This window comes from Mercenaria mercenaria, chromosome 14 (genome assembly GCF_021730395.1).
Source record: "Mercenaria mercenaria strain notata chromosome 14, MADL_Memer_1, whole genome shotgun sequence".
In the NCBI taxonomy this organism is placed as follows: Eukaryota; Metazoa; Mollusca; class Bivalvia; order Venerida; family Veneridae; genus Mercenaria; species Mercenaria mercenaria.
Window position 1 is genome coordinate 8,318,606 of NC_069374.1, and position 27,516 is coordinate 8,346,121.

At 35.7% G+C, this 27,516-nt stretch overlaps 1 protein-coding gene across 2 annotated transcripts; it reads right to left on the reverse strand.

Annotated features, from left to right (window-relative positions):
• Positions 1–6,879: 6,879 nt before the first annotated feature.
• Positions 6,880–22,167, reverse strand: LOC123528021 (uncharacterized). Of its 2 annotated transcripts, XM_053522908.1 has the most exons (3): positions 21,899–22,167; positions 20,147–20,599; positions 6,880–14,977 (listed from the first exon to the last, which is right to left on the reverse strand). In XM_053522908.1, the coding sequence occupies exon 3, from the start codon at positions 14,968–14,970 to the stop codon at positions 13,537–13,539; it is 1,434 nt and encodes a 477-aa protein (XP_053378883.1). In that variant the 5' UTR covers positions 14,971–14,977; positions 20,147–20,599; positions 21,899–22,167; the 3' UTR covers positions 6,880–13,536. The 2 variants fall into 2 exon arrangements, with proteins under 2 accessions (XP_053378883.1, XP_053378882.1); XM_053522907.1 differs by lacking the exons at positions 20,147–20,599; positions 21,899–22,167 and adding an exon at positions 15,654–15,971.
• Positions 22,168–27,516: the final 5,349 nt, after the last annotated feature.

Sequence of the window (27,516 nt, forward strand, 5' to 3'; positions counted from 1 at the left end):
TGGTGAGGTATTGTGATCACGCTCTGTCCGTTGTCCGTGCATGTGTCCGAGCCCACGAATGAACATTTGTTGGGTACAGACAACAATAGGTAACGGTAAATTCTATTCATTCCGTAGTGTTTATTGGGTACTTTTTGTCGCATACCGGGTACTTTTTTACAAAAGAAATACCCAATAAAGGTCCATCTGTGGGAACGTCCGTCTGTGCGTGCGTCAAGTCGTCCACAATTCTGTTTATACGACATCTCCAAAACCACTGAATGGATTTTGATGAAACTTGGCCATAATGTTCCTTGAGAAGTCCTCCACCAAAATTATTCAAACGGCTTCGCTTGATTGCACATAGGGGCTGCCAGAGCTAAAAAATGAAATAAAATCAAACGACATACCCTCCTTAACCGATGGTCCGATTTTGAAATAAGTTCACACAAATGGTCCTTAAGTCGTATTTCCCAAGACTGTTAAATTATATCGATACGTAAAAAAGCATGGCCGCTGGAGGGCTCGGTCACTTTTCCCTTAATGTATATAGTGGAAACTTTAAAAATCATCTTTTATGAAACTGATGGCCCGATTTTAGAACTATTTTACACATATGGTCCTTGTGTGACCCTCTACCTAGATTGTTCAAATTATTTTGATTTGTTAAAAAAACTTGGCCGCCAGAGGGCGTTGTCACTTTTCCCTACATGTAAAAAAATTCTGAAAATGCTGGCCCGATTTCAAAATAATTTTCCTGAAAAATTGTTAAGTGACTCTCTACAAAGATTGTTCATATTAATCCGATTCGTCAAAACGTTGCTGCAAGGCGGGAGGGGGGGGGGGGGGGGGGGGCGCGCATCTTAACATTTCTTCTATGATTCAATTATATGTAGAGTCTTGATATTTGGCCTATGATATCAGATTTGTGATGTCTACCATAATTGTTCAAGTTAATGCCTTAGGGTCAAAAAGGTATGTGACATGTATATAATATAGGCAAACATGGAAGAAACTTAATCCTATACTTATACTTATATTGAAATCTTGTACACAAGTTAGCGCTTTAGGGTCAAAGACCCTCTTGTTTAAAATTACTATAATTCAGAATAAATCAGTTGAAAGATTCTGCTTCTGAAAATTGATAAATTTGTACATTATGACTTTTTACAACATTTAATCCTAAAAGCTGGTACTGTTTTACTTTGTAAAGGTGATTTTAAGACAAAAAGTCAGGAGAAAATTTGAATTTCCATGGAAGGTGCGGCCAACGGCAGATACAGTCGCTTTTTGTTAACAAAATCACATTGGTGTGACAATAAATGTGCTGCCGGTACATAGTAGACTCGCTGTTCATTATGGTAAACAATTTTTTTAAGTAATTTTAAAATCCCTTCATGGATGGCAGAGTTATTGTCCAGACACCAAACAGACCATGTTAACCTTTGACCTGTGACCTTGTCCTTGGAGCTAGGGGTCTGGGTCTTGCGCATAACATGTCGTCTCGTTATGGTGAAAATTTGTGTCAATTTTTTATCTTAAAATCCCTTTATGGATACAGAGTTACAGTCCGGGCAAGAATTTACATTGCGCACGGACGGATAGACGGACAGACAGTGCGATTTTTATATGCCCACTTCTTGGGTCACTGTAATCTGCTTTAACTAAACATGCATGTATAATGTATCAATCGCTGTTACCACACTCTTGTTTATTTTTAGACCAGTAGTTTATAATTGACATAAATTAGAGAGAACCTCCAATAAACTCTCCCGGTTATACCAGCGAATGCCCGTGTTGCTTTCCAATTGTTGTAAGATTGTTTTTCGTTGACTATTGTTTGTTTGTTTTATTGGCCCCTGGTGTAACCTTGTCAAGCATCTAGCAGCAATTTATTAAGGGAACTATTAGTTTCCGCTATAATATCTTTTTAAGTATGAATTAATGCACGTGCTTTTACCAAGTGACATATCGAAGCAATTACAATGACATTGGTCATCTTGTTTCAGAACGGCTTTTATCTCTGTCTCATTTTTATTTGTTGATAACATGTTTGTAACTTATTAGTAGGAAGAAAATACGTTTTGAAGTGTCCAGACTTAATATGGAATCCGCCAATGGGCACATGTGTAAGTAAGATTGATATTGCGGTCATGTTAGATTATCTTTAAATATTTCAACTGACGGACATTAACGAACCCTTAATTCTTCAGCAAATTAGTTGGAGATCAGCCTTAAATATAATGCGATTATAAAAAGTTGAGATTGATCTCATTTTGTAAATGTAAAACATACTTAAATGTGAATCGTAATAGAATACGGAAAACACAGTTCTCAGTATAACATATATATTATCCACATTCCATCCCTGCTGGTAGGCATATAGTTATATTGTACTAATGACGAAATGACAATTGTACTAGTGACGAAATTCCATATTCTAATTATTAAGAAGTGAACCGACGCTTATCCCGCAATGTATTCAGGGTGTGTATACATATCTGATCTCTCTCTGTGGTAAATAAGTAAACGGATCCCTGTCTCTTCTGGCACAGGACACTCTTTGTGGTAAACAATGAACTGCAATGTATGGGAGCTCCGAAAATCAAAATTTTCGTCCTGAACACAGGTTTGTGCATATTAAAACATATGAACCACAGGAAGACGTAGCTATATACCATTGTTTTTTTATCGTTACATTTGTTTTATCAACTGACACCAGTCCTAACGAAAATGGAATGTATACGGAGGGTATTGGCTTGGATGAACATCATGCGATTTTTATGAAACTTCAATACGCCTTTTCTTGAATATAGCAAAAATCTAGTACCTTAGATGTGAAGTTGATCCAATCTTACATGCAAATACACTTGTGGTCATTTTCATCATGTTCCCTTAAAAAGGCCCTACTTTTATTTCGTTTACGCACGGGATCCCTCTCAGTCGGTGCAATTTTGCCTCACACGATTCCTCTTGACTTACTGCACCCGGCACAGGAACCTACAATTTACCTAGTGACACTAACGTTACTTTTAAAGTAGAATTTGTATTATTTGTTTTGATAAAAGGAGGGGCCATTTATGCATAGCTAGGGAGGAAAAGGGGGCATTCAGCGACACATCTGTTTCATGACAAACCCCTGTCTGCCCGGGCACGCAAGTCTGTATTAATACTCTCCGATGAGTCACAATGGTACCCGAAACAGCGATAATTTTCCATACACTGAAACCTGACTTTCATATCGGATGCGTGACGTAATTTAATACATGTCGTGGCATTAATTCGTTCATCGATTGTGTTGGCTTCCATACTAGGAGGTTTAGACTAATTTACTAATTTTACGGCGTTAGATTTCACTTTCTAGCGCAAATTACAGCGGGTCAGTTTAAAATGACCCAATGCGCTTGCGCAAAAGTAAGTTTTGAAATTCTCTATGACAAAATGTTTTCGTTTAGAATAAAGAAATATAGTGTAATACTATTGTTACAAATGTTGGAAACGGTTCATTTCTAAAAAAAATAAATAAAGAGATATATATCTACTATTCTCTATTCGCAGTTTTCAAAGATAAGCAAAATCACGTTTAAATGTATTTCGTTCAATTAAATGAATTTATCTTTTAGCTGACGGGTTCGTTTTCCCCGCTCGGAAGCTCTGCCGGAACAAAAAAAAAAAGTTCTTCTGTGCTTCGATAGTCGGAAATGTTAATCCCGTAATTAAAACAGGGCGGCAATTCAACATATAAACCTTACAAACTGAGTAATAAACTAAAACAAATAAAATATTTGCAATATCTTTTTTTTCAAATTGCACATTAACAATATAAATCTGTGAAAAAATACATTTGAAATGGTTGTTATATTAATTTTTTCACTTTCAGCAGACGAAAATTTGATAAGGTTTTTCTTTTTAGCTTTTCTAAAGCTTCTCTTGGGCCCAAATGAAAGAGGCAGTTGACAAATAAGCCTGTCAGGTGAGGTTCTCGCAAAAATGGTAAGATGCTAATTTAGCAGCTTTCAACAGGTTCAAGATCAGTGTACAGTTATTGCAGTGGTAGGTAATGAAATTCAGTAACAAGGAAATGCTTGGGCCTACAGTCCTCGAACTGGCGGAGGCTGATCATAACCTGAAGATGACGTATTGATTTTATTGAGGTTATTAGGTCATGGTCAGTGATTATTGACCCCTAATAGGTCACAGTGACCTGCAACAGGGAAACTGTTTTTCATCTACAGCACAACCTATCATATATCCAGAGACATGTAACAATCTATATCTCTGATATAATTTTAAAAGGAGCAACATTGGACTTCTCCTATGTTTCTTGTTTTCAAAAGAAGCCTACTAGTTTAGTTCAGTATTCAATTTTTTTTGTCAATCGTATTCAGTCCATTAAACAAATTTATAGTAGTTACATTACATTGTATGCGTTTGTAACATAAAGTTATCAATTTGAATTTGGTAAATATGCACTTGTTCTTTAGCAGAAGAATGTTGAGGTCCTAAAGTCATGCACTCTTTTTCGGCTGCAAGACTCGTCCATAGCTAAAAACCTATAATTACACGAACACCATCTTATAACACTGGAGTTAATTTGAAAGGGCGCCGGTGCCTAAAGAAAATTAATTGTGTCCGAGAGGGTTCCCGAGCCGTGTGCAGAGAATCAAGAGGGATCCGCTGAAGCAAGTTTGAGCCGACTGAGAGGGATCCCCTGCATTAACGAAATCAAAAATAGAGCGTGTTTAAGGAAAATTACCACATAGTGTGTTTTTACAATGGCTTCACATTTAATGTATTAGATACTTGCTATATTCAAGGAAGTCGTATTTAAGTGCCATAAAATTCGCCTAGCCAGTTCCTCCGTCTACATTTCATCTTCGTTTGATTTTATGTCAACTGATAAAACAAATGCAGCGAGAAAAAGGCAATAGTATATAGCTTCGTCTTCCCGTGGTTCCTATTTTTTATGCACAAGCCTGTGTTCAGGACAAACAATTTCATTTTCTGAGGTCCCTGACATTGGAGTTAATTTTTTAACTACAAAGACATTTAGCAATCTTACAGATTACCGTAAAAAATGCGCCCCTTCCCTTCCCCAACAGAAAGGTCTAGTACGGATGGAGCTGCTCAATTAAAAGCAAGCAATAATGTTGACTCATAATGCGTGAATGAATTTATCGCAAATACCTTAACGGAGACACGTTTAATAACAGTATTTTAACTGGGACGATAACATATTGTAGATTGGCGACATAAAGCTACAGTCGTCCGTGCTTTGAGGTACGGTGCGGAATGGATTGGTGCGGGGGAAGGGGGTGGGGGCGGAATTGGATAAGTACGGAACAGTACGTATTAGTACGGGAAAAATTGTGAGAAAGGGGAACAAAATATACAGGACGCGAATAAGTATGAATTGGTTACGCGTACTACACTGAACTATTTTTAAGTGTTTCTGGTAATTTGCCCAGCGCATGAATGGGTCTGCGGTGAACTACGTTGAACTACGCTTATGTAAGGCGGCCTGGGATAATTAAGTTTGACTTCGGCAAGGTACGTTGCAGTACGGATAACTACGTTTTAGTACGTTTACCTACGGATGTACGGATGAATAGGTCTTAACTAAGTTGGACTTAAGTCACGCTTAAATATGGCTACGGATCGCACAAACTTATGAGCGTGTCCAAAAGTTGGAGAATCTTGTAAGTTTGGGATAAGTCTTGAATACCTTTTGGCCACGTGTTTGTATTGATTGATAGGGATTACTGCTTTGAGGCACGTCTCAGGTACGGACCGATACGGATTACTATGTTTCTATCGCTATCCGCGCCGTATGTGTGACTGGGATTTTAGATGCTGGATTAGCAAATCACATTGTTGAGTTTTGAATTAAAACGAAAACAGTATAATTTCAATAGTGTTAAGATTTTTCTGCTACATGTCCATACTTTGTATTCCTTAATCTTTAAAATATGAATAGCAAACAAATTTTGCTTCTTCAACGCAAACTGAATAACGACAATCTTTCTGCCAAATGTGTTATGTAAATACTAGTAACAGACATACATAACATCTTCCTCTGGTCATAGTGCAACGTTTGTAGCTGCGGTGGGGTACATGGCTACATCGTGAGCCAACATCAAAATGTGTTCAAGCGTGACAAAACGTGATCTGGAAATTTTAATTTCAGACATGTTAAAAATTTGCTGTTTTCCAATAAGAAACAACGTGGCGAGAATATAGTAAGACTTAGTATAACGTAGCAAAAAAAGAACATAACAGAACGTGAACATAGCGCGTCCGGCCGGATGGTAGTGGTGAAATGTATTTTGCAAAAATTCTTAAGAGAAAAGGAAGAGCAGGTTTCAGTGCAAAAAGTCAAAACTACCATTCTCTTAAAAGATTTAAAAGTAAAATAGCACCATAAATAGAACTTCACAGTTGTCTTCTTACAGTACGTGCTTCCGCATTGGCTGATTATACCGGGACAAAAGAACTCCATTTCATAAAATTACTAGGGTAATACAATATTTTTATGCAAATGGGCTTTCTACATCCTTAACTGTTTACGGTTTTAATAGATACCTTAAAATATTGCGCTGTAACTGTTTCTTGAAAATAATGTTTTATGGTAAAATTTATTTCTAGATATCCCTTTACGAACGACCATACATTTAAGAATGTCCTGAAATGATGTTGTTTTCAGCTTTCCTCCTTTTCAAAACGCTTGTGAAACTTCTTTCCGCATCTTTCTATTATGTTACTCCATAGAAAGGGAAAAGGGAAATAAGTCGAATAAGGAAGTATAAGATTTTAAACTTCGTGGGAAGAAACACGACTTTTATCAAGGATACGGTAATGTACTCGTTATGATAGTCGGCCATTTCCGTACGACTGAGTGTGAGATTTCGGTATAGTCGGCAATAACAGGCAATTACATTCCAAAATAACCGAAGAAAGAAATTTGAAATCGCACAAGGAGAAAAGTAAGAAAATTAAACGACTTGGTATTTCCAGTTGTCTTTACAGGCTCAGAACCTTAAGTATCCGTAAGTAAAATGCTCAGTTCGCGTTGGCTACCATACAGCTACAACTAGCGACTTACTACATTCTCTGTTTAAACAATATAGATTATTTCCTTGACGATGATTCTGCTCAAAGAATATTATATGATAATATTATACCGTGTAAAAGGCAAAAAAGTTGATTCTCAGGTGATTTTCAGATTACAAAGTAATAATAAATGTTGGGAAGAAATACGGAAAATGTTTTATGAGGGCATAACAATGGAGAAAAAAAGAAACTAATTGAGTAAAATTTTAATAACTTTTCAAATTCAAAAGATGTTGACTATTGTTGTCATATGAAAGGCCTTACACGTGGAGCTTTTGTCATTTTTTTGTCTGTTTCCAGTAATTTGTCGAATCCGAAATAAAACGGTAGATGATATTTGTCACAGTTCCTTACTAATGTCACTAATATATTCATTTATTCTATTTACCGTTAGCTAAACAACATGTTTATAAACAAGAGCTGTCTCCATAGGATGACACATGCCCCCGATGGCACTTTAAATGAATAGTTATGGCCGATGTTAGAGTTTAGGACCGTTGACCTACGGAGCTGGTTCTTGCGCATGACACGTCGTCTTACTGTGTCACACATTCATGCGTAGTTATTTTAAAATCCATGCATGAATGACAAAGATATGGACCGGACACGCCCATCAATGCACTATCATGAAAAATGACCTTTAACGTCTAAGTGTGACCTTGACCTTTGAGCTACGGACCTGGGTCTTGCACGCGACACGTCGTCTTACTGTGGTACACATTCATGCCAAGTTATTTGAAAATCCATCCATGGATGACAAAGATATGGACCGGACACGCCCATCAATGCACTATCTTTTAACGTCTAAGTGTGACCTTGACCTTTGAGCTACGGACCTGGGTCTTGCACGCGACACGTCGTCTTACTGTGGTACACATTCATCCCAAGTTATTTGAAAATCCATCCACCGATGACAAAGATATGGACCGGACACGCCCATCAATGCACTATCCTTTAATGTCTAAGTGTGACATTGACCTTTGAGCTACGGACCTGGGTCTTGCGTGCGACACGTCGTCTTACTGTGGTACGCATTCATGCCAAGTTATTTGAAAATCCATCCATCGATGACAAAGATATGGACCGGACACGAAAATTGCGGACAGACTGACAGACTGACAGACCGACAGACTGACAGACCGACAGACGGTTCAAAAACTATATGCCTCCCTTCGGGGTCATAAAAATGCAGTTTAACTTTACTTAATTTATTTAGTTTGCGGAAGTGTTCTAAAGCTTTGATTGACACCTTGTCAACTTAAAAAATCATCATTAAATGATATTGATTCATTCCTTCAAATGTAATGCTTCATGTGCATTAAGGGGACGCATATTGCTACATTCACAGTTCATACAGCAATGCGGAAGGGGTGCATATTCAAGAAATCGATGGTGGGAAAATAAAAAACATATTCCTAAACTGATATAATACTGATGGACACCTGTAATATTCAGTATTTTGTGGATAAGGATGTGGTACTATGAATGTTATAGGAAAACAGAGGTCTTTGTGAAAGTACATTCAACACAAAATATTAAGCTTTTGTATAAGGAAAAAACAGGTTTTTTACAATAACAGTGTTCCAAATAATGTTGAAGGGATGAGATTTTCTTTCTAACACACCAGGTTTGCTTAAACATGTAAAAATTTAACGCCACGTCAGTTCATCTCGGGATGGACGCCATATTTCTCATTGATAAAAAATGTTAACAGGTAAACAAAAAAATCAGAGTGGGATTAGCATTGCAAGGGCATAACATGACATTATACGCAATGAATACCTTAGAACAGATATCTAAGATGCTACACAGGTCAGGCGGGTTAAATGCATAATGTCGATCACTTGAAATTCATCTTGAAAAGGTGGTTAATTTTAGTTTGTTTACATGGTTTTTAATTTTCCCACGACTTCTGGGCGATTCACTGCAAATGTATTACTGCGACGGACGAAAGGTAACTCTAATAAACAACGGGAGACAACTTAGGTGTCAGCACGTGTACGATTTTTAAAAAAACATGTCGATGATTATAATTTCTTATCAAATAATGAATCCTATTCAGATATTCGTCTTTAATATTAGAAAATTATTAATTTCTGTGGACATTTGTCAAAAAATATTACTTACAGTGGACTTCTTTGCGCATCAAACTGGTTTCCGCTTCAGTTGTGAGGCACTTCCGTTATACTTTTGACAACAATAACAAACACAAAATGAATCAATAAAGTCGCTTATAAACCGACTGCTACTTAAATCAGTGTAAGTAAAGTTGTTGTTACAACATTATATATGTTCGATACGTTATGAGATAAAGTTTATCTTGAACTGCATAATCCATTAATTATGTTTAGATGATATTGCATTTACAACTTCTTTGACCCCGTTTTTTTACGTGAATGACAGCATTCTCGTGCAACTCGTGCAAACAGAGTTATGAAAAGTATGGTGGAGAATTCAAGGACAAATTATAAATGACATTAAAGTGAGGATAACTGTATATTCGTCCAGTTTTGATCATTGACATTCCTGCTGTGTATTAGTAACTTTTGTGAACAAGATTAGAATGTTGCTTTTGCACATATACACATTGATTGGACCTCTCAACCAAATTTCATACCTTATTTTTGGGATTTTTAAGACAATACATTTTCAAAAGTTTGTTGAATGTGTTCTGATATTTTAGTGCATTGTAGTTCATGAATACCAAGTTAAAAATTAATAATGGCAACATTTCTAGGCCTTTATTGTAAGCCACTAGACTTTTGTAACGATAAATGTTTAATGTATTAAGGGGAATATACTCTTTTAGTTTTGGAATATGGCATTCCTTGACCACCGTATCTTTTCTTATGCACTACTTTGTAAACAAACTAAATGATGTGTTTTAGCTCACATATGCGAAATGAAAAGCAAGACAGTGAACTTATTTCACATTCTTTCTTTAAATTAGAATCTGTAGGACATTGATAAATGTTTGGACAAAGTGAAGCACTATTGTTTTTGCACCAAAAAGTCTTAATTGTTGACTTTGAATGTACACAAGAAGTCTTATGTAATTCAACAATAACTTTCTTGTTTCAGTTTTTCTCATTTTTATTTTAGTGAGCAATCCTTTGTGTACTTATAACAGTTGAAACAGTATTCATTTCATTTACCAAAACCTTGTACTTTTTTACAGGTAAATTTTATAATACCCCACCCACTTTTTTCTAATTTCAAAGTATGCGTCCCCTTAAGATAATAACAGTTATCTTACGTTGATAAATATCTAATTCATATGATTGTAAGAAACTATCTGATTACTCTATTAAAACATTGGATCATAGATGGTTGGTTACCATTAATTGTCCAACTGTGATCATAAATTTGCATGTAACTATATGAATACCATATTGTCAGAATAATTTGTATGTTTGATATATTGATAACGTAACACATTAAGCACAGATAGTGCTTGACTCCCATTCCATACTATCATTGCTTTAATTATTGTTGAATTGCTGTTAATAATAGAATTCGGGGAATTTGTGGCTGATCTGGGTTCATTATGTGGAAAGCTGAACTCCAACATCACACATTATGTCATATACAAAAGTTAAAGTGAACCAGATATTTGACAGAGCAAGTACTCGTTGTAAAAAGCTATGTTTAAATTTGGATCAATCAGAAACATGTTCTAAAAACAGCACGTCAGACTCTGCTGAAGTATAAACAGGTCGATGGATGACAGAGAGGGCATTCGGTATCCAGCGGTTGAAGACACATCGAGGATTCAACTAATAATTTATCCCAGTACCTTGATAAGGAGGTTATTGCAACTACCCTGTCAGGGCGGATAAATTATTAACAAGAGCCATGTTACACATGGCTAATCCCCCCGCCGGGCATATTATAATTGAAGGCTAAAGTTCCTAGCAAGTTAGTGTCTGAAAGTATTAATTTTGGGGAAAGCTTTGAAAAACCGTTTAGCTGTGGTCCGCATCAGGGGTTTTAAAGATGTGGAAGAAAGAATAAGTCAGTAGTAAGGTGGTTTACTACTAAATTTTATTAATTTTCATGAACAGTATAGCTATGATGTTTTTCTATATGGCTATTGTAAATAGAAGGAATGGAAAGGAAAGCTTACAGGGAACAAGAGTGCCAGAATGTCACAATATATGCCCGTCGCAACAAATTTCTTTACTCTAGCAGCTGTATTTGCAAATTTGCAAATGGAATGTTAATTTTGTGGTTGTTCAGTAATCATTGTAAGTCTTTTGTTTTTTTTAAGTCCAAAAAAACTCCTTACCAGGTAGAGATACCTTATATATAGTAAAATACACCTAAAATTGGAGAGTAACATCTATGTTGTACAACAGAAAAGTGGTCTTGTTTCTTCCCTACGGTCAGTTATAAAAATGTTACAAAATAAGTTATTTATAGTAACAACTAAGGGAGGTTAATCTTAAAAAAAAAATTGCAAGTCCACACAAAAATCTTTATCAGGTAGAGATTGGTCAAAATACACCTCAAAATTGGATATAGCATGCATGTTGTACTACAGAAAAGTGGTCTCGATTTTTCCCTACGACTAGTAATAAAAAAGTTACAATAAAAGCTATTTAAAGTAACAACAAAGGGAAGTAATTCTAAAGGGAACTGCGCATGACACTTCGTCTCATGATGGTGTATAATTGTGCCAAGTTACATCAAAATCCCTCCATGCATGAAGAAGAAATGCTTCAGACAAAGTCATTCTTGTATTTGACCTTTGGCCTCTAAGTGTGACCTTGACCTTAGACCTAGTGACCTGGATTTGCGCATGACACTCCGTCTCGTGGTGTTGAACATCTGTGCCAAGTTATAACAAAATCCCTTTATGCATGAAGAAGAAATGCTCCGGACAAGGTTTTCATTCTTGTATCCTTTGACCTCGAAGAGTGACCTTGACCTTAGACCTAGGGACCTGGTTCTTGTGCATGACACTCTGCCTCGTGGAGGTAAACATTTGTGCCATGCATGAAGAAGATATGCTCCGGACAAATTTTTTAAGAAAATATGATAAAGGGGAATAACTCAAAAAGTAGGCAAGGTAGAGTTATTGCTCTTGCACACTGCACTTCCTTCCAATGTGTTCTATCAGTGTTTGAAGTTTAAAGTAAATCCCTCCAGTAAGTTTGGGGTTATGCTCCAGAAAAAATGTTTTAAGAAAATATGATAAAGCAGAATAACTCAAAAAATAGGCAAGGTAGGTTATTGTTCTTATACATTGCACTTCCTCCCAATGTGTTCTATCAGTGTATGAAGTTTGAAGAAAATCCCTCCAGTTATTTTGGAGTTATGCTCCGGACAAATGCTTTTAAGAAAATATGATAAAAGGGAATAACTCAAAAAAATAGGCAAGGTAGAGTTATTGTTCTTGCACACTGCACTTCCTCCCAATGTGTTCTATCAGTGTATGAAGTTTGAAGAAAATCCCTCAAGTACTTTTGGGGTTATGCTCCGGACAAAATGTTTTAAGAAAATATGATAAAGGGGAATAACTCAGAAATAGGCAAGGTAGAGTCATTGTTCTTGCACACTGCACTTCCTCCCAATTTGTTCTATCAATGTATGAAGTTTGAAGAAAATCCCTCCAGTACTTTTGGAGTTATGCTCCGGACAAAGATCGTTGCGGACACACGGACGGACGGACGCATTTCTAATATCCCCTTCGCCTTTGGCGGGGAGATAAAAAAGAAGACGTTGTAAGTTCATAGACTAAAGAAGAGTTACAGAATTTCAATAAGGTTTCGAGCTATAGGGCGGCGCATAGGAGTTTAACCTTAAAGGTAATTGAATACTATAGACGATAGCAAATATAGGCTGAGCATCGGAAAGCTGAGACAGAGACCCAGAGTTTAATAATCTACTGAGATAGTAGGATAGTTCCAGCTTTTAGACGGTTCAGCATTATTGGTGAAGTACAGCCAAGACATCGGGAATATAACAAGGATAGTATATAGGCGCTGAGCATTCCAGGAGTCAAGGTATTTATATAGAGTTGTAACTTCAATTAAGAGGACAAAGGCCGAGCATCTATGCGATAGGACTCGTATGTTGTTGATTTAAAGACATTGTCTGACGGGAACATCAACAAAAAGGCCAGTCAAGTATAGAGTCTCCAGCCTATAGGAGTTTGAGCTAATCGAAAAATGTTTGAAACATTTAGTGATTTGCCTGATCCCTGAAATTGTTTAGCTCATAATGAAAATCATTTACGAATCATTGGTACCTAGCCAGAGAAAAATTCTATATATGAGATATTTAACAAAGGACATTCTACATCGTTTGTTAGCTAGTCTAAGACATAGTCACCTTAGCGATAGGACCAATTTCATTGTTCAAGATACTAAAGGCGTAGGCACTTCCCCGGGTCATATAACTCGTATCCTGACACAATAAGTTCCTTTTTATGAACTGCTGAAATTATGAAAACAATCTGTCTAGCCATTTATCAATGTCCTCAAAGCTTTGAAACCCATTGCCGAAAAGTGTTCTTTCATCAATCGACAACAAGTTGAAAAGTCTGATAACAGTTTCTACAAACGATTTGTCTTTCATATATTCAAATAATAGATCGTACGAGAAAGTCGACCTTAATACCATGTCGGGTTTTATTTTTGAAAAGATGTTCACATGTGCAAATAAGAAGAGTTCTTCAATTTCGTTTCTCCATGCCCGAAATCTAAATGCGAGTGCAGGATTTGCACACATGATGAACATGGCATTTTTTAGCTTTTCACACCTAAGAAAGATATGTTCACCCTCGTGTAATAATTCTGCTATTATTTTCCCGAGTTTAAGTTTTTCTTGAACTTCAACCTTACCAAATAAAAGATTTCTGTCTGAAATCATGTAATTTGGAAGAAAGTTACTGTAAAGAAGACAGTTTCTTAAAAATGCTAAGCTTTGGAGTACCACACGCGAAAGATTGTCTGGTGTGAATGTGCCAGTGCGACATGTTTCTGAAACCCACATGACAATATTTTTAATCATATAAGATGTAAGGCAGTCAACTTGACCTTTGATTACACACGAGTTTATCATTTTAAGCAAAACATAAAGTTTAATCTGAACCTCATTCAAGCTGCCTAAAAGCTTCTGTTCCCCGGTCGTGTAGCAAACTCTCCACTCGAAATTCTGTTCCTCACTCTGCTTGTGTCCAACAGGAACAACATATCCCTCTGTAGTTGACACTTCTTTTATGGTGTCCGTAGTTGGCCATTCATACAACCGCTTACGGTCTTTCCACTGTTCCAGAATTGAGGAAGAATAGTAAGGTAACGCAGGAACAATGTCAGCATAAATATCTGATGAAAATACATGGTTCAACATACAACGGTTTACAGTTAGAGCTAATGCTGGTCCACTAACCTTTGATACTTTGTTCGCCGACCCTAGATAGGGCATGAGTCTACTGTATATCAAAGTTAAAAAATTTCGAAAGCTCATGCTCGATAACAAGACAATATCTAAGTTAGTTACATACATTGAGAATATAAGCAACCACGGCAACGCTGTTATATTCCGCGCACCCAGCGGTCGTAACTTGATATATCCTGGTGGTGATTCGTCCAAATATCTCATTATAACATATATGCCGTTTCCGATGTCACCAAAATCCACACAGACGTAATCAGTATAGACCAACATGGAGTCCTCATCACTTGCGAAAATTGGTGAAACACCTTCTGCTTTACTTCCTGCAGAGAGTAGTTTCAGACCAAATTGTTTAGTACATCTTTCGCTGCACATTCCTTTAACTGTTTTCGAAACCTTAGCTCTCAGCGATATATTTTCTATTGAGTAGCCTAAGGTGTCAAGGGTGCTATTTAGCAAGCTCGAAAATTGATCTGTCATGCTGGTTCTGAAACAATGGCGTAAATTAGATATTAAAAATACTAAAATGTGTAAATATATAAAACATTAATGACCTGCCACAAGAAATAGTGTTCCAGTATACATCGGTCAGATCGCACATAAATATAGTGGACAAATAATATCATATAATTCTTTTATGATTTAGAGCAAACTCCAATCTGCTGTGGAGAATTTTGCAAAACAGAATATCTATAATTTTTAACTACAGTAAGACAAATGTTGAAATAACAATTGTCAATATCGGTAACTTAATTGATTTATTTATTTATTTTATTTTGTTGGGTTTAACGTCGCACCGACACAATTTTAGGTCATATGGCGACTTTCCAGCTTTAATGGTGGAGGAAGACCCCAGGTGCCCCTCCGTGCACTATTTCATCACGAGCGGGCACCCGGGTAGAACCACCGACCTTCCGTAAGCCAGCTGGATGGCTTCCTCACGTGAAGAATTCTACGCCCCAAATGAGGTTTCGAACCCACATCGATGAGGGGCAAATAACTTAATTGATGTTTAATGTCAAGATAGTCATATGAATAGGAGAATATAGAAACAGCAATGTTCACACCTTTTCGAAAATATAATATTCGTGATAACCTATAAGGTGAATATTCGTGAGATCGATTAATTTAACAAAATTGTTCTTTATTAGATTATTACAAACCTTAACTTCCAAATTTCTAAATAGTAAAGAACTTTATTTAGAATACATGGATCGACTTATTTGGCTCAAAATGTACAACTGTCTCAGCATGATCAATATTTTCCTTTTTTATATTTCTTTTCAAGTACTTTGTAAGTCATTATCTATTTTACAACGTGGGATTTCTTCCGCTGTTTCAGTTAAAGTCCTGGTAAAATGTCAACATTGGTTATCTTGATTTTTTTTTAAATTTCTTAAGCGGAAAGAAAATATGTTTTAGATAGACCTGATTAACGACATCTCATCAAGGAGACATTCAGATGACAATAAAACCTACTTTCTTCAAATTTTGAACCTGTACTGCACTAATGTGTATTTCTATGTGTTTCTAGACATTAAAAGTTAGGTTGATATTTTATTTGTGGGACAGTACTGCGTCGGAACGGTAACGAATTGGTACTTTTACGGGGTTATATTAACTCCAGATAGGCTGTAAAATAGACAAGTTTCAAATCAATATTAACTGTTTATAATTATTCTGTCTACGATAAAACTTAGTCTTCAAACGTGCACGTGTTGCTGTAAAATGGCAGATAATACAATGATTGCTAGACTACTGTTGATTTGCTTAATGGTGTCGTTTTCTCAAAATGTGTAGACTAATTGATATATGATAGTAATTATAGATGAAATGTATTTTGCCAGGCTGAGAAATTAGTGTGCATTGCCTATTAAATTTCAGACAAAAACTAGAATGTGTCTGTAGGACACAGGGTGTGCCTCCCATTGGTACATTTGTCACAAATAAGGGGCAATAATTCAAATGGTTGAAGTGTTAATGGCGTTTAGCCTAAACAAACATTATATGAAAAGGATTCATTATTCTAGGCCATTTATTTTTGAGCTTTGAGCATCACAAACAAAAACTCCACTATTTTGGCTCTTTCAAGGGCCATAACCCTGTAATAAGTGCAAAGATTCTCAGGAAGTGTGCCAAGTGTGAAAGATCACATCATGATAAAGACTCAAGCAATTACATTAAATACTTTTTGAGCTAGGCACATAATTAGTTGAAAATGTGCCATTTTTCACTCTTTCAGGAGCCATAACTTTAAAGATAGGGGGTGGAGCAAGCCAAAAAAGAGGTGTGCAATTTTATATCATGATAAAGACTTATGCAAGTTTTCAACCATTTATATTAAGCACTTTTTGAGCTAGGTGTGTCAAAAAGTGTAAATGTGCATTTTTGACTATTTTAGGGGACATACCTCTGAAAATAGGGGGCGGAGTCAGACAAAAAAAATAGGATGTGCGCAGGTTCATATCATGATAAAGATTCAAACAAGGTTTAATCAATTTATGTTAAATATTTTTTGAGCTAGGCACGTCACAAGGTGAAAATGTGCATTTTTACTTTTTCAGGGGCCATAACTCTGAAAATAGGGGGCGGAGTCAGATAAAAAAAAGGAGGTGCACAAGTTCATATTATGATAAAGACTCATACAAGGTTTAATTAATTTATATGAAATACTTTTTGAGCTAGGTATGTCACAATGTGAAAATGTGCATTTTTGCCTATTTCAGGGGCCATAACTCTAAAACTAGGGGGCGAAGCCAGACGAAAAATAGGAGGTGCATATCATGATAAAGACTCATACAAGGTTAAATCAATTTATATGAAATACGTTTTAGCTAGGTGCGTCACAAGGCGAAAATGGGCATTTTTGACCATTTCAGGGGCCATAACTCTAAAAATAGGAGGTACACAAGTTTATATCATGACTAAGACTCATGCAAGGCTTCATGAATCTATATCAAATACTTTTTGAGGTAGGCATGTCAAAAGGTGAAAATGTGCATTTTTGACTAATTATGTCATATCATGATAAAGACTCCTGCAAGGTTTCATCAATTTATATCAAATACTTTTTGAGCTAAGCGCGTCACGAACTTCGGACGGACGGGCGCATACACGGACGGACGGACGGAGAAGACCAAATCTATATGCCCTCTATCACTCATGGGGGGCACAAAAAGGTTTTCGTGGCAGTCTTATTGAGAATAAAATATTCTCTCGATGTCGAACTTATATTGCTGATATTAATATAAAAACGTGTTTACTGAGGACATATAGTAAAGGAGTGAATCAATCGAATGTTTGTCTAATCTAGACACATTAATTAACTATTCACATTCAAAAAAATTAGAACGTTTTTGTGACAAATTACCGATTCTACTATTTCATGCAGCCATGTTCTTAGACTAACAGACTTTCAATACCTTATTTGACCAGCAGATCATGTTTATGGACCATTGCACAAACAGGAAGACAGTAGATTGTCAACAAGGTCTGAACGTATTCTGATATCAGTCCTTAAACAAACAGCTCTAAGAAAATGTTTATGCATGTCTAGCTGAACAAGAAAATGCGCTGCAAATACAAAAACTTAAAATTTTGTCAATTACAAAACGTAGTTTTCAAACGTGCATTTGCTGCTTCCAAATTATTGTAAGATTGGTTTTCGCTGACTATTGTTGATTTGTTTTATTAGCCCTTGATGTAATCTTGTCGAAACATCTAAGCAGCAAATTATCTTAAGCGAAATATTATTTCCGGTTTAGTATCATTTTAAGTATGAAATTATTTTCGTTTATTCGCGACATGACATATCAAAGCGGTCACAGTGACATTAGTCATCTTGTTTCAGGACGGCTTTTATCTCATTGTTGTTTAAACTTGTTGATTACATTTTTATAACTTATCGGTAGGAAGAAAATGTGTTTTGAAGTGTCCTAATCTATACTACCTTATTGTGGAACCCCGTCAATAAATACAAGGGCAAATGGAGAAGATTGATATTGCGGTCATGTTAGATTGTCCTTAAGCATTTAAACTGGCGGAAATTAATAAACTTTTATAATTGAAATTTATCAATAAATCGACCAATTAGTTGAAGATCAACCTTCTTAATGTTTGGCGAGACTGCCTGTTTAGAACGTGGCTTTCTCTGTTTGATACTCATCTTTGTATTTTTTTAAATATAATACTATTATCAAAACAAAATGAAGAGATTAATTTCCTTTTCTAAGTGTAAATCATACTCAAACGTAAATCGTAATAGAATAAGGAAACATTATTCTGTATTATAGTCATATTTTACTTTGGCAATATACAAATAACACATGGCCACGTGGGTGTTATCTATATTGTCGTCCCGAAACATATATTAACACCCGGGCCTATAGGCGGGGGTTTTAATACATTTTTGAGGATTGACAATATCAATAACATCCTCACTGATAATCGGCTCGGATGTTAATTCATTTTTGGGTTGATAATACTAATTACACCCTCACTGACATTTGTTATTTATTTAATTATACCGAAGCAACCAAAAAGTCATATGGAACTAAATCAATTTCTTTAGAAGTTTCCGGTCATAGGTCTTTCTTAACATTTAAACTTTTGATGCCACCTACTCAAGATGAAAGAACTTTCTAAGAACTATCGAAAACTGCAAAAATGTACATGCTGATCATCACATTCGGGCACTTTTATTCTTTTTGAACTAGGTTACCCGGCAGTGATTTTTTTTTTAAAAAATCATGAAAATGCTCTACTGATAAAACATGCACATTTCTCACACAAAATGTATCATTCCGTATAATTTTAGCCAGTAATCATAGATTAGAGTTTTAATTGATGAAATAAGGTCACAACCAACACAAAGTGGAGATTACGCAACATTGTAAATATACACCGTGGAATACCATATACTTTTTCAACCAATCTGAAGTCTCGTTAATTACTTCCAGCTGACCAAAATAAAAAAATTATTCTGCAACAAACAACTGCTTGCATATCAACGAATTTCTATAAGCGTCTAACAACGTGGATGATGAGAAGTCTATGTGCAATCGATTAAAACTTGTTGAAATGCCATCCATTGAGTGCGATGCGCAAAGGACACCTCTGCGCAGGTGTTATCATAAGACATTTATAATAGTACATTTTTAGGAATTGAAACTCAAACTGAATAATTTGATTCAATGCCTATTTCTATACAATGACATATACAATTTACATAATAATAATAACAGTAATAATAACGACAATAATATTAATAACAATCATAACAGCCTTATTTAAACAAAAAGTCGTGACCGCACCCTTCCCCTGCTTATTTAAGTAGGTATCACATTCATTATTTGATCTAAAAACCATTAAGTCCGTAATTTCCAGACAGTTTGAATTTCAGGAGACCACTTCTCTGAATAAAAGTTAGTAATTCGATCACGTGCCGTCAATAGCGGTATTGTTGATTTTGTATTAAAAGCGTCCGTTAATCCGAGATTATCGACAATTTATTTAACATCACTTGACCAGTTGTTACGACATAATTAATAATCATTGATAAAAACGCGTTTTGTCAACCTTTTTTCATCCATTAAGTGGAACCTGTTACAGAAGCGAAAAACACTTGTCAAGCATCTATACAGGCTGTGTAGCCTACCTGTATCCCGTATAATGCCAGGCACACCCAAGAAGTATCGAAGTGCTCAATGTTGTATAATGTCGAGGCCTTGAAATTGTGTTTCGCCCCAGGTGGAAGCGCTATAATTCAGTACAGGTGCGACATACTAGTAACAATTTTTCGACGGTCCAGAATCCCAAGTCTTTCAAACTGTGTACTTTATTTATCAGACGTCCAAGAGCACGTCCCTCGGATTTTGAAAGCAAATCGCAGCTTGTCGAATAATTACCTTTTCATGAAATGTAAGTCCAAGACATTTGTTACTTTCGACTGTTTCTTATATATTGTTATTGATTTTGAATACATAATCTGACCTTGTAACCCTGCCTTTTCTGAAGTGTATGCATTTTGACTAGTTTGTGTTGATGATGACCTTCCGATGTCTGCACCAATCATAAGTATTAAGCATAGACTGAAGGTTTTCTTCCTTATCTGAAATTAACACAATATCGTCAGCGTATAAGAGGATAGATATCTTAATGTCTCCCATTCGATGCCAAGGTCAAGGTTATTTATATCCTTCACAAGATCATTAGCAAATACTTAGAATAATGTCGATGAGTGAGTGAGTTGGTTTTTACGGCGAATCGACACAAAATGGTCATATATCGCCGAAAAGAAATCATATTGCAAACGCCAACTGTAAAACATAAACATTGATGTAAAAATGTAAAGCATACCTAAAACATCCATGTTAAAATGTAAAGAACACTATGAATAATGTAAAACATATCTAAAAACATCCATGTAAAGCATATGAGGTATTCCTCCAGCTGTACTGGAACACCCATAGCTATAATGGAAATATCCGAGTCGTCCGTATTACCCCCCCCCCCCCCCCCGGCCCTATTTCTATAGACGGGTCGTGCTTGACCGCTAGCTTGTGATTGGTTACTATAATCCATGTCTATAGTCCCATCATCTTGGATCAGGATCTAATTGGTCTCTTTGCTTAACTGCGTCGTTGCGCATTGTAAGGGACTGAGTTTTTGTCATTATATCATCAACACGTCTGCTTTCCTGCCCCATGGCCAATGAAATTTCGTCCTTTATTTTCAAATTTTTTTAATCAATGTCAACTCTCATTTCATTTTTCAACTTACCAGTTTTGCTTTCAATCAATTTGCTTCCACCTTCTTGACCCTTCTGTAATGTATCTATAGCTACCAGAATTTTATTCAGTTTTTCTGAATCACTTAGAACAGGAGAATTCTGTTTACCTGTAGCCATATATGTGCTTGATCTTAGCTTTCGCTCACTGGGGGCTGTGGGAATACTGATATATCCTGTTCACTATCTGAATCTCTATTTATCACATGTTTGAAACAGAAAAATTTGGAAGTCGCGGGAGTGTAATAAAGTCATCAAATAAAAATGATGATACTCTAGTGTGAAAAAGCTTTGACGTCGACGTCATTTATAGTATAGGAGACGTTGGTCAAATTGACTTGTTTATAAAGTAAAAGAAAGTAGAATTTTTGATGTTTCGATAGGAAAGGCTAAAATGCGATAAAAAGAATAATTATTATATTTGTGACTTTCCACATTGAAATTATTAAACTGAATAAAATGAATAAAATTGATAAAATGCTCGGCAGAGCCTCGCATTTTATTATTTTATTCCACTCGATTAATAAATTTAATATGAAAAGACAAACATGTAATATCCTCTATATTCACTATATTTCCATTGATCTGCATGTAGTACACTATTAGTTCACGTCACTTAACTGTAAATCTAAACTGTAATCCACTGCCCCATTCCCCTTTTTGTTTACTTTTTATCCGCCATGTTTGAATTGTTTTCTAGATCTTGTTTCAGTGTCCGACTCACTGCGTTTATTAAGTTTATTCGACATATTCCTCGGCATTGGTATTGCATGTCATCACATACAGCTTATAATCCATTAATTGTTTAGGTTATTCATCCAGAAGAAAACAACGATATTGTTATATTGTCAGTAAATTTTGTCTCTGATTTCAAAAACGAACCACGAACGCATGCGCACTAAAGTAAATAACAGGTAAAATATATCAAAAAACATTCATTGTGAATTCGATTACCAGACGGTTAGAAAATCTCAATGTGATAATTATAGTGCTAGCCGCCCGGTAAACACACAAATTTTCTATGTAGTTTATTTATTTCAATAATTCATAAAATCTACAAATACAACAGCTATATTGTACTATTCGTCACAATGTCATGTTAATAAAACAATCAGGTTATGGACAAGGTTCGATCATTCGAAACCCTACAAAAGAGATGACATTAAGCTATCTGTAGTTATCTCCCCACCCCCATTATTTTTTAAAGAAATCATTCACATGCGTCATCGATATAAATTTCGAAGAAACAATAACCCAAACAAGTATTTTAACGAAAGACCGGGTGGTAACTTCACACTTCAAACATCACACTTCACACTTCATACTTTGCACTTCATAGATTTGATAACACATGACTTGATGTCATCTGCATATTATGCAATGGCATAGATGTGTCTACGCCATTTCTTATTTGAGTTTTAAGTATCATTGATTGAATGTGTACATTTTAAATGTTATAGAAAATTAATCGAGATAAGATTATATTCCTTGTTTATATTAAAAAGAAAGCGGAAAGTCACTCACTGTCTTTCGCCCGTCCGTTAAAAATTTTCTTGAGAAAAACTATTAGGATAACAATCTAACGAGATTCAATTTGATACTTGGGTAAAGCACATGAAAAGTGCTAAAACAATTCCATTCAATGCAGAAATATAATAGCCATGGTAAACGAAAGGAAACATTTGTTTACAAATCATCATGTGTGAAACAGAAAGGTCTAGAAATTAGATATATGGTGTGTGCCATTATCTAGCGATCCCCTAGTATTAGAGGTATTCAAATTATGCCACTGGATTCAAAATTGATCCCAGCTGACGGACGGTACTTTTAAACGGATTTATAAAGGAAAACCTTTTAGTATCAGTCTCCTTTTCTAAAAGTATATTGCAATCTAATATGTTTATTCAAATTCTGTAGTCTAAAGTAACTCAGCCATAATCATTGTTCTTCATTATGTCCAATTTCGGTAATTCAAGATTGTTTTAGAAATAGACAAAACGCCCGAAAAAGACTCCACACTTCAAATGACATAGTTCAGACTTCACATCAAACTTCAAACTTCACATTTGAGACTTTAGACTTCACACTTTACACTTCAAACTTCAGACCTTAACATTTAGACCTCACATTTCAAACTTCACACTGCACATCTCAGACTTCAAACTTCAAACTTTACACCTCAGACTTCATATTTCAGACTTCAAACTTCAGACTTCAAACTTCCGACTTTCTGGTTATTTGTTTTTGATTTCGCCTTATATATGTGTGAAGAAATATGAAGTTCGAAGTCACCACCGGTCTTTCTTATTTCCCCCCCCTAACTGTTAGATTTTCAAGTTACTGCTCATTAGCCGTAAAAGGTTTTTGACCGAGCGCAATGAATTTCTCTCCAATATTGCCAAGTTAAATATTTAACTTACTGGGAAAACCTCTTGTCTGTTGATGCATTTGAAAAAAAATATGAATGAAAATCGCTAAAAGAATCGAAAATATCTACCTTTTCACGTTTTTTTTCCGCGACGTCCCACATCTCTGTTCCATGTTCTTCCAATTACAATCACTCTCGTTTTTTCTTGCGATACTTTCCATCACAGGTCCTCATTTTGCAATAATAAATGGGTGCTTTGGAATGTCCATTGCCATGACAACACAAATAACAATTATTTGCAAAGTGCGGTAGCATTTAATGTGCCTTCAAGTTAGACAACTGAATTACAAGCTGAAGTTGAAATTAGATATAAACAGACGGAGAAGGAAGTATATATACAAGGAGAGGGTGGGTGGGTTTACAAATAATTTTTTTCTTTCCTATGAATTTTGATGAATGATGTACCACAATTAAGAATCGAAAATGTACCTGAATTCGAAATGTTCCAGAAGTGATGGGTGGGGGGTGGGGGGGGTGGAAGGATAGATAATCGTTAATTGGTAAATTAAGGACGAAGGACTTGGCTCCCTTTCGAATAATATGCACCATAGAAATACTGAAGATTTCTATAATGCTACTTATTAGAAAATGGAGGTATCACATAAAACATTAAGCTTCCAATCAATTAAAAACAATTTATTAATAGATATATGTAAATCTTAATGTTTTGGCATTTATTGTCCATGGCTTTTACAACTTAAAATAATTGTCAAATAGTTTGTCATTCCGGAAATATTATGCAATATGAATATTTATTCCGGAATTATCGGAAATAATGTATCAATGTTTGCTCCGGAAATTCGGAAACATGTTGAAAACAAACAAAAATTACACTCCGGATATCGGAAGTATAATATGTTATTCACATATACTATGAATTAAAAAACAGACAACGTGCTGGCAAATGCCAAGGCACGAACACAAATGAGTCTACGACCATTTACGTTCGTGACCCGCCATAAATCCCCAAGATATATGCGGAACAGTGCGTTGTCAATGATGAAGCCACAGACAATAACTGCCAACCTGTCAGATGAAATAAAAGGAATTTTAAGGAAAATATATAGTAGATGCCGTTGCAAAATGGAACAGAAACACCTTGTAAATATTCAGGCGAAGGGCATTACCTTAAATCAGGCCGATCAGATGGAGGCGAAATCATGCATAATAACCACAGTTCCGCATCAATGGTGGCCCAGTCTGAGGCCGGGTAACTGGCCTTGCGGATGCGAAACTGATGGTTATAAGAAGCCCGACCTGTTGGATGCCTTTTAGCTGCTAAATATACTGTATGCATATGATGTAGCAAAGACTTGGACTAAGCAGGATGGCGGTCAATATATATGTTAGCAAATATAAGAAACAAATCAGTCCATGTGTTAATAGAAGTTACTTTTATGTTGCTGGTTTTGCTTTGAAACCATGATAACCATCAATTAAAGGAACAATTTCTTGGTCAGGTTCGGGCTGTTCAGAAACTAACTTAGCTGAATTAATAAATTCTCCATACCATATGTTTTGTTTTAATCGATTTGGAATATGTAAGGATATATCGTAACAAACAGAATTGAAAACATTACCGGACTGAGGTAATGGCGGCATCTGCTGTGGTATGGCTGGAACAATTGCCGGCTGCATGCATTGAGGTAATATAGGCTGTTGAGGGATGTCCTGTAGAATCTGGGTTGAGGAATGTCTTGTTGTGGATATGGGTGCATGATGTTTTGAAGGAGTAGATGTTGTGGAGGTATATGCTGAAGGCTGCATCTGCTGAAGTGGTTGTGGCGGCTGCATCGGCGGAAGTGATAACTGTATAGGTGGTATCTGTGGCTCCACATGGTGAGCTGTCCTCTGCAGCATATACTGGACATGGTTTGGTTTCCGGGCGCTCGTCCTTGACCACGTCCTGCTCGGGGATGATAGAAATTTAAATGAAAAGAAAATATAGATTTAATACACTAATTTCTTGTGAGGGATGGGGGTGGGGGGTAGATGGCGATAGAAATATCGGGATCAATGCAAGTTATATTATGATAGAATTACTGTCGGTATCTATTACATAAATACTGTACAATAACACATATTGGAAATTTGTTAATTTTCAGTATCCTTGTAAATTCAGACAATCCACATAAATATTAAAACTTTACAGTGAACATTCCTGATAACTGAAATTAAAATCTAACTTCTTCAAAATTCATATTTTCTGCAAATATCGAAATGCAGTAAAAACAGAGCATATTTGAAAAGATAATTACTCATGTTCTTGTAAATTGGGAACAAATATGGTAAATTTAACAAAACAAAGTATGCAGACAGGGATTGGAAATAATACATAATTAAAGGAAGTATTATATACAAAGCAAACACTGCACGCCAACATGGCATAATGGCAGGTCAACATATATGATCTATATATGATATATATCTGTATCCCCGAATGGAATGTATAATCATATACAACCATATATAAACGGACACAATTTTGACTGGCACCAATTCGATACAGTTGCCAGACAAGGCTCATATTAAGCAAATATATAATTTTCTTTTTTTTAAAAAAAAACAAAAAAACGACATGCTACAGAAATATTTGACTGGCACCAATTTGGTACAATGGCCAGGCAAAGCCTACATTAGTCAAATATAAGATTTGACTGCACGCAATGGCAAAGCCTACATTAGGCAAATATAAAATTTGACTGCACGCCAAGCAATGGCATAATGGCAAGTCAACATATAGATATCATTCCGGATAATCGGTAACAATTCGTATATTATATATTTGTATCTCCGGAAGGAAGTTCGAAAGTATCATATACAAACATATAAAGACGGACAAAAAATTTGACTGACATCAAATCAGTACAATGGCCAGACAAAGCCTACATTATGCAAATACAAAGATTTGACTGTACGCCAAGCAATGGCATAATGGCAAGTCAACATATAGATATCATTCCGGATAATCGGTAACAATTCGTATATTATATATTTGTATCTTCGGAAGGAAGTTCGGAAGTATCATATACAAACATATAAAGACGGACAAAAATTTGACTGACAGCAAATCAGTACAATGGCCAGACAAAGCCTACATTATGCAAATACAAAGAATTGACTGCACGCCAAGCAATGGCATGATGGCAGATCAAAATTAAAGATATCATTCCGAATAATCGGTAACAATTCGTATATTACATATTTGTATCTTCGGAAGTTAGGAAGTATCATATATAAAAGACGGACAAAAATTTTGACTGGCACCAATTCGGTACAATGGCCAGACAAGACCAACATTAGACAAATAAAAATAATCTAAAAGCATGCCAACAAGGCATAATTATGGATAAGAAATTTTTCTGGCACCAGTTTGGTACAATGGCCAGACAAAACATACATAAGGCAAATACAAATACTTGACTACTTTCAAACATGGCATAATGCCAAGTAAACATTATAGTGATCATTCCGCGTAATCGCTAATAATTTGTATATTATATATTTGTATCCTTGAAAGGAAAGTCGGAAGTAAGCATATCATATACGAACACATGGATATGAACAAAAATGTAACTGGCACCAATTCGGTAATTCGGTACAATGGCCAGACAAGCCCGCATTAGGCAAATACAAATAGTCTGAAAACACGCCAATAAGGCATAAAGGAAGAACAACATAATATACTGGAAACAATAGTTTTGACGCACTTAAGCAGTCTTAATATATATGTCATTAGTAATATAGATCAATTATACAAGTAAGTACAATGAATAAGTTAAGATTAGTCTTTTACAGTAACCTTTTACCA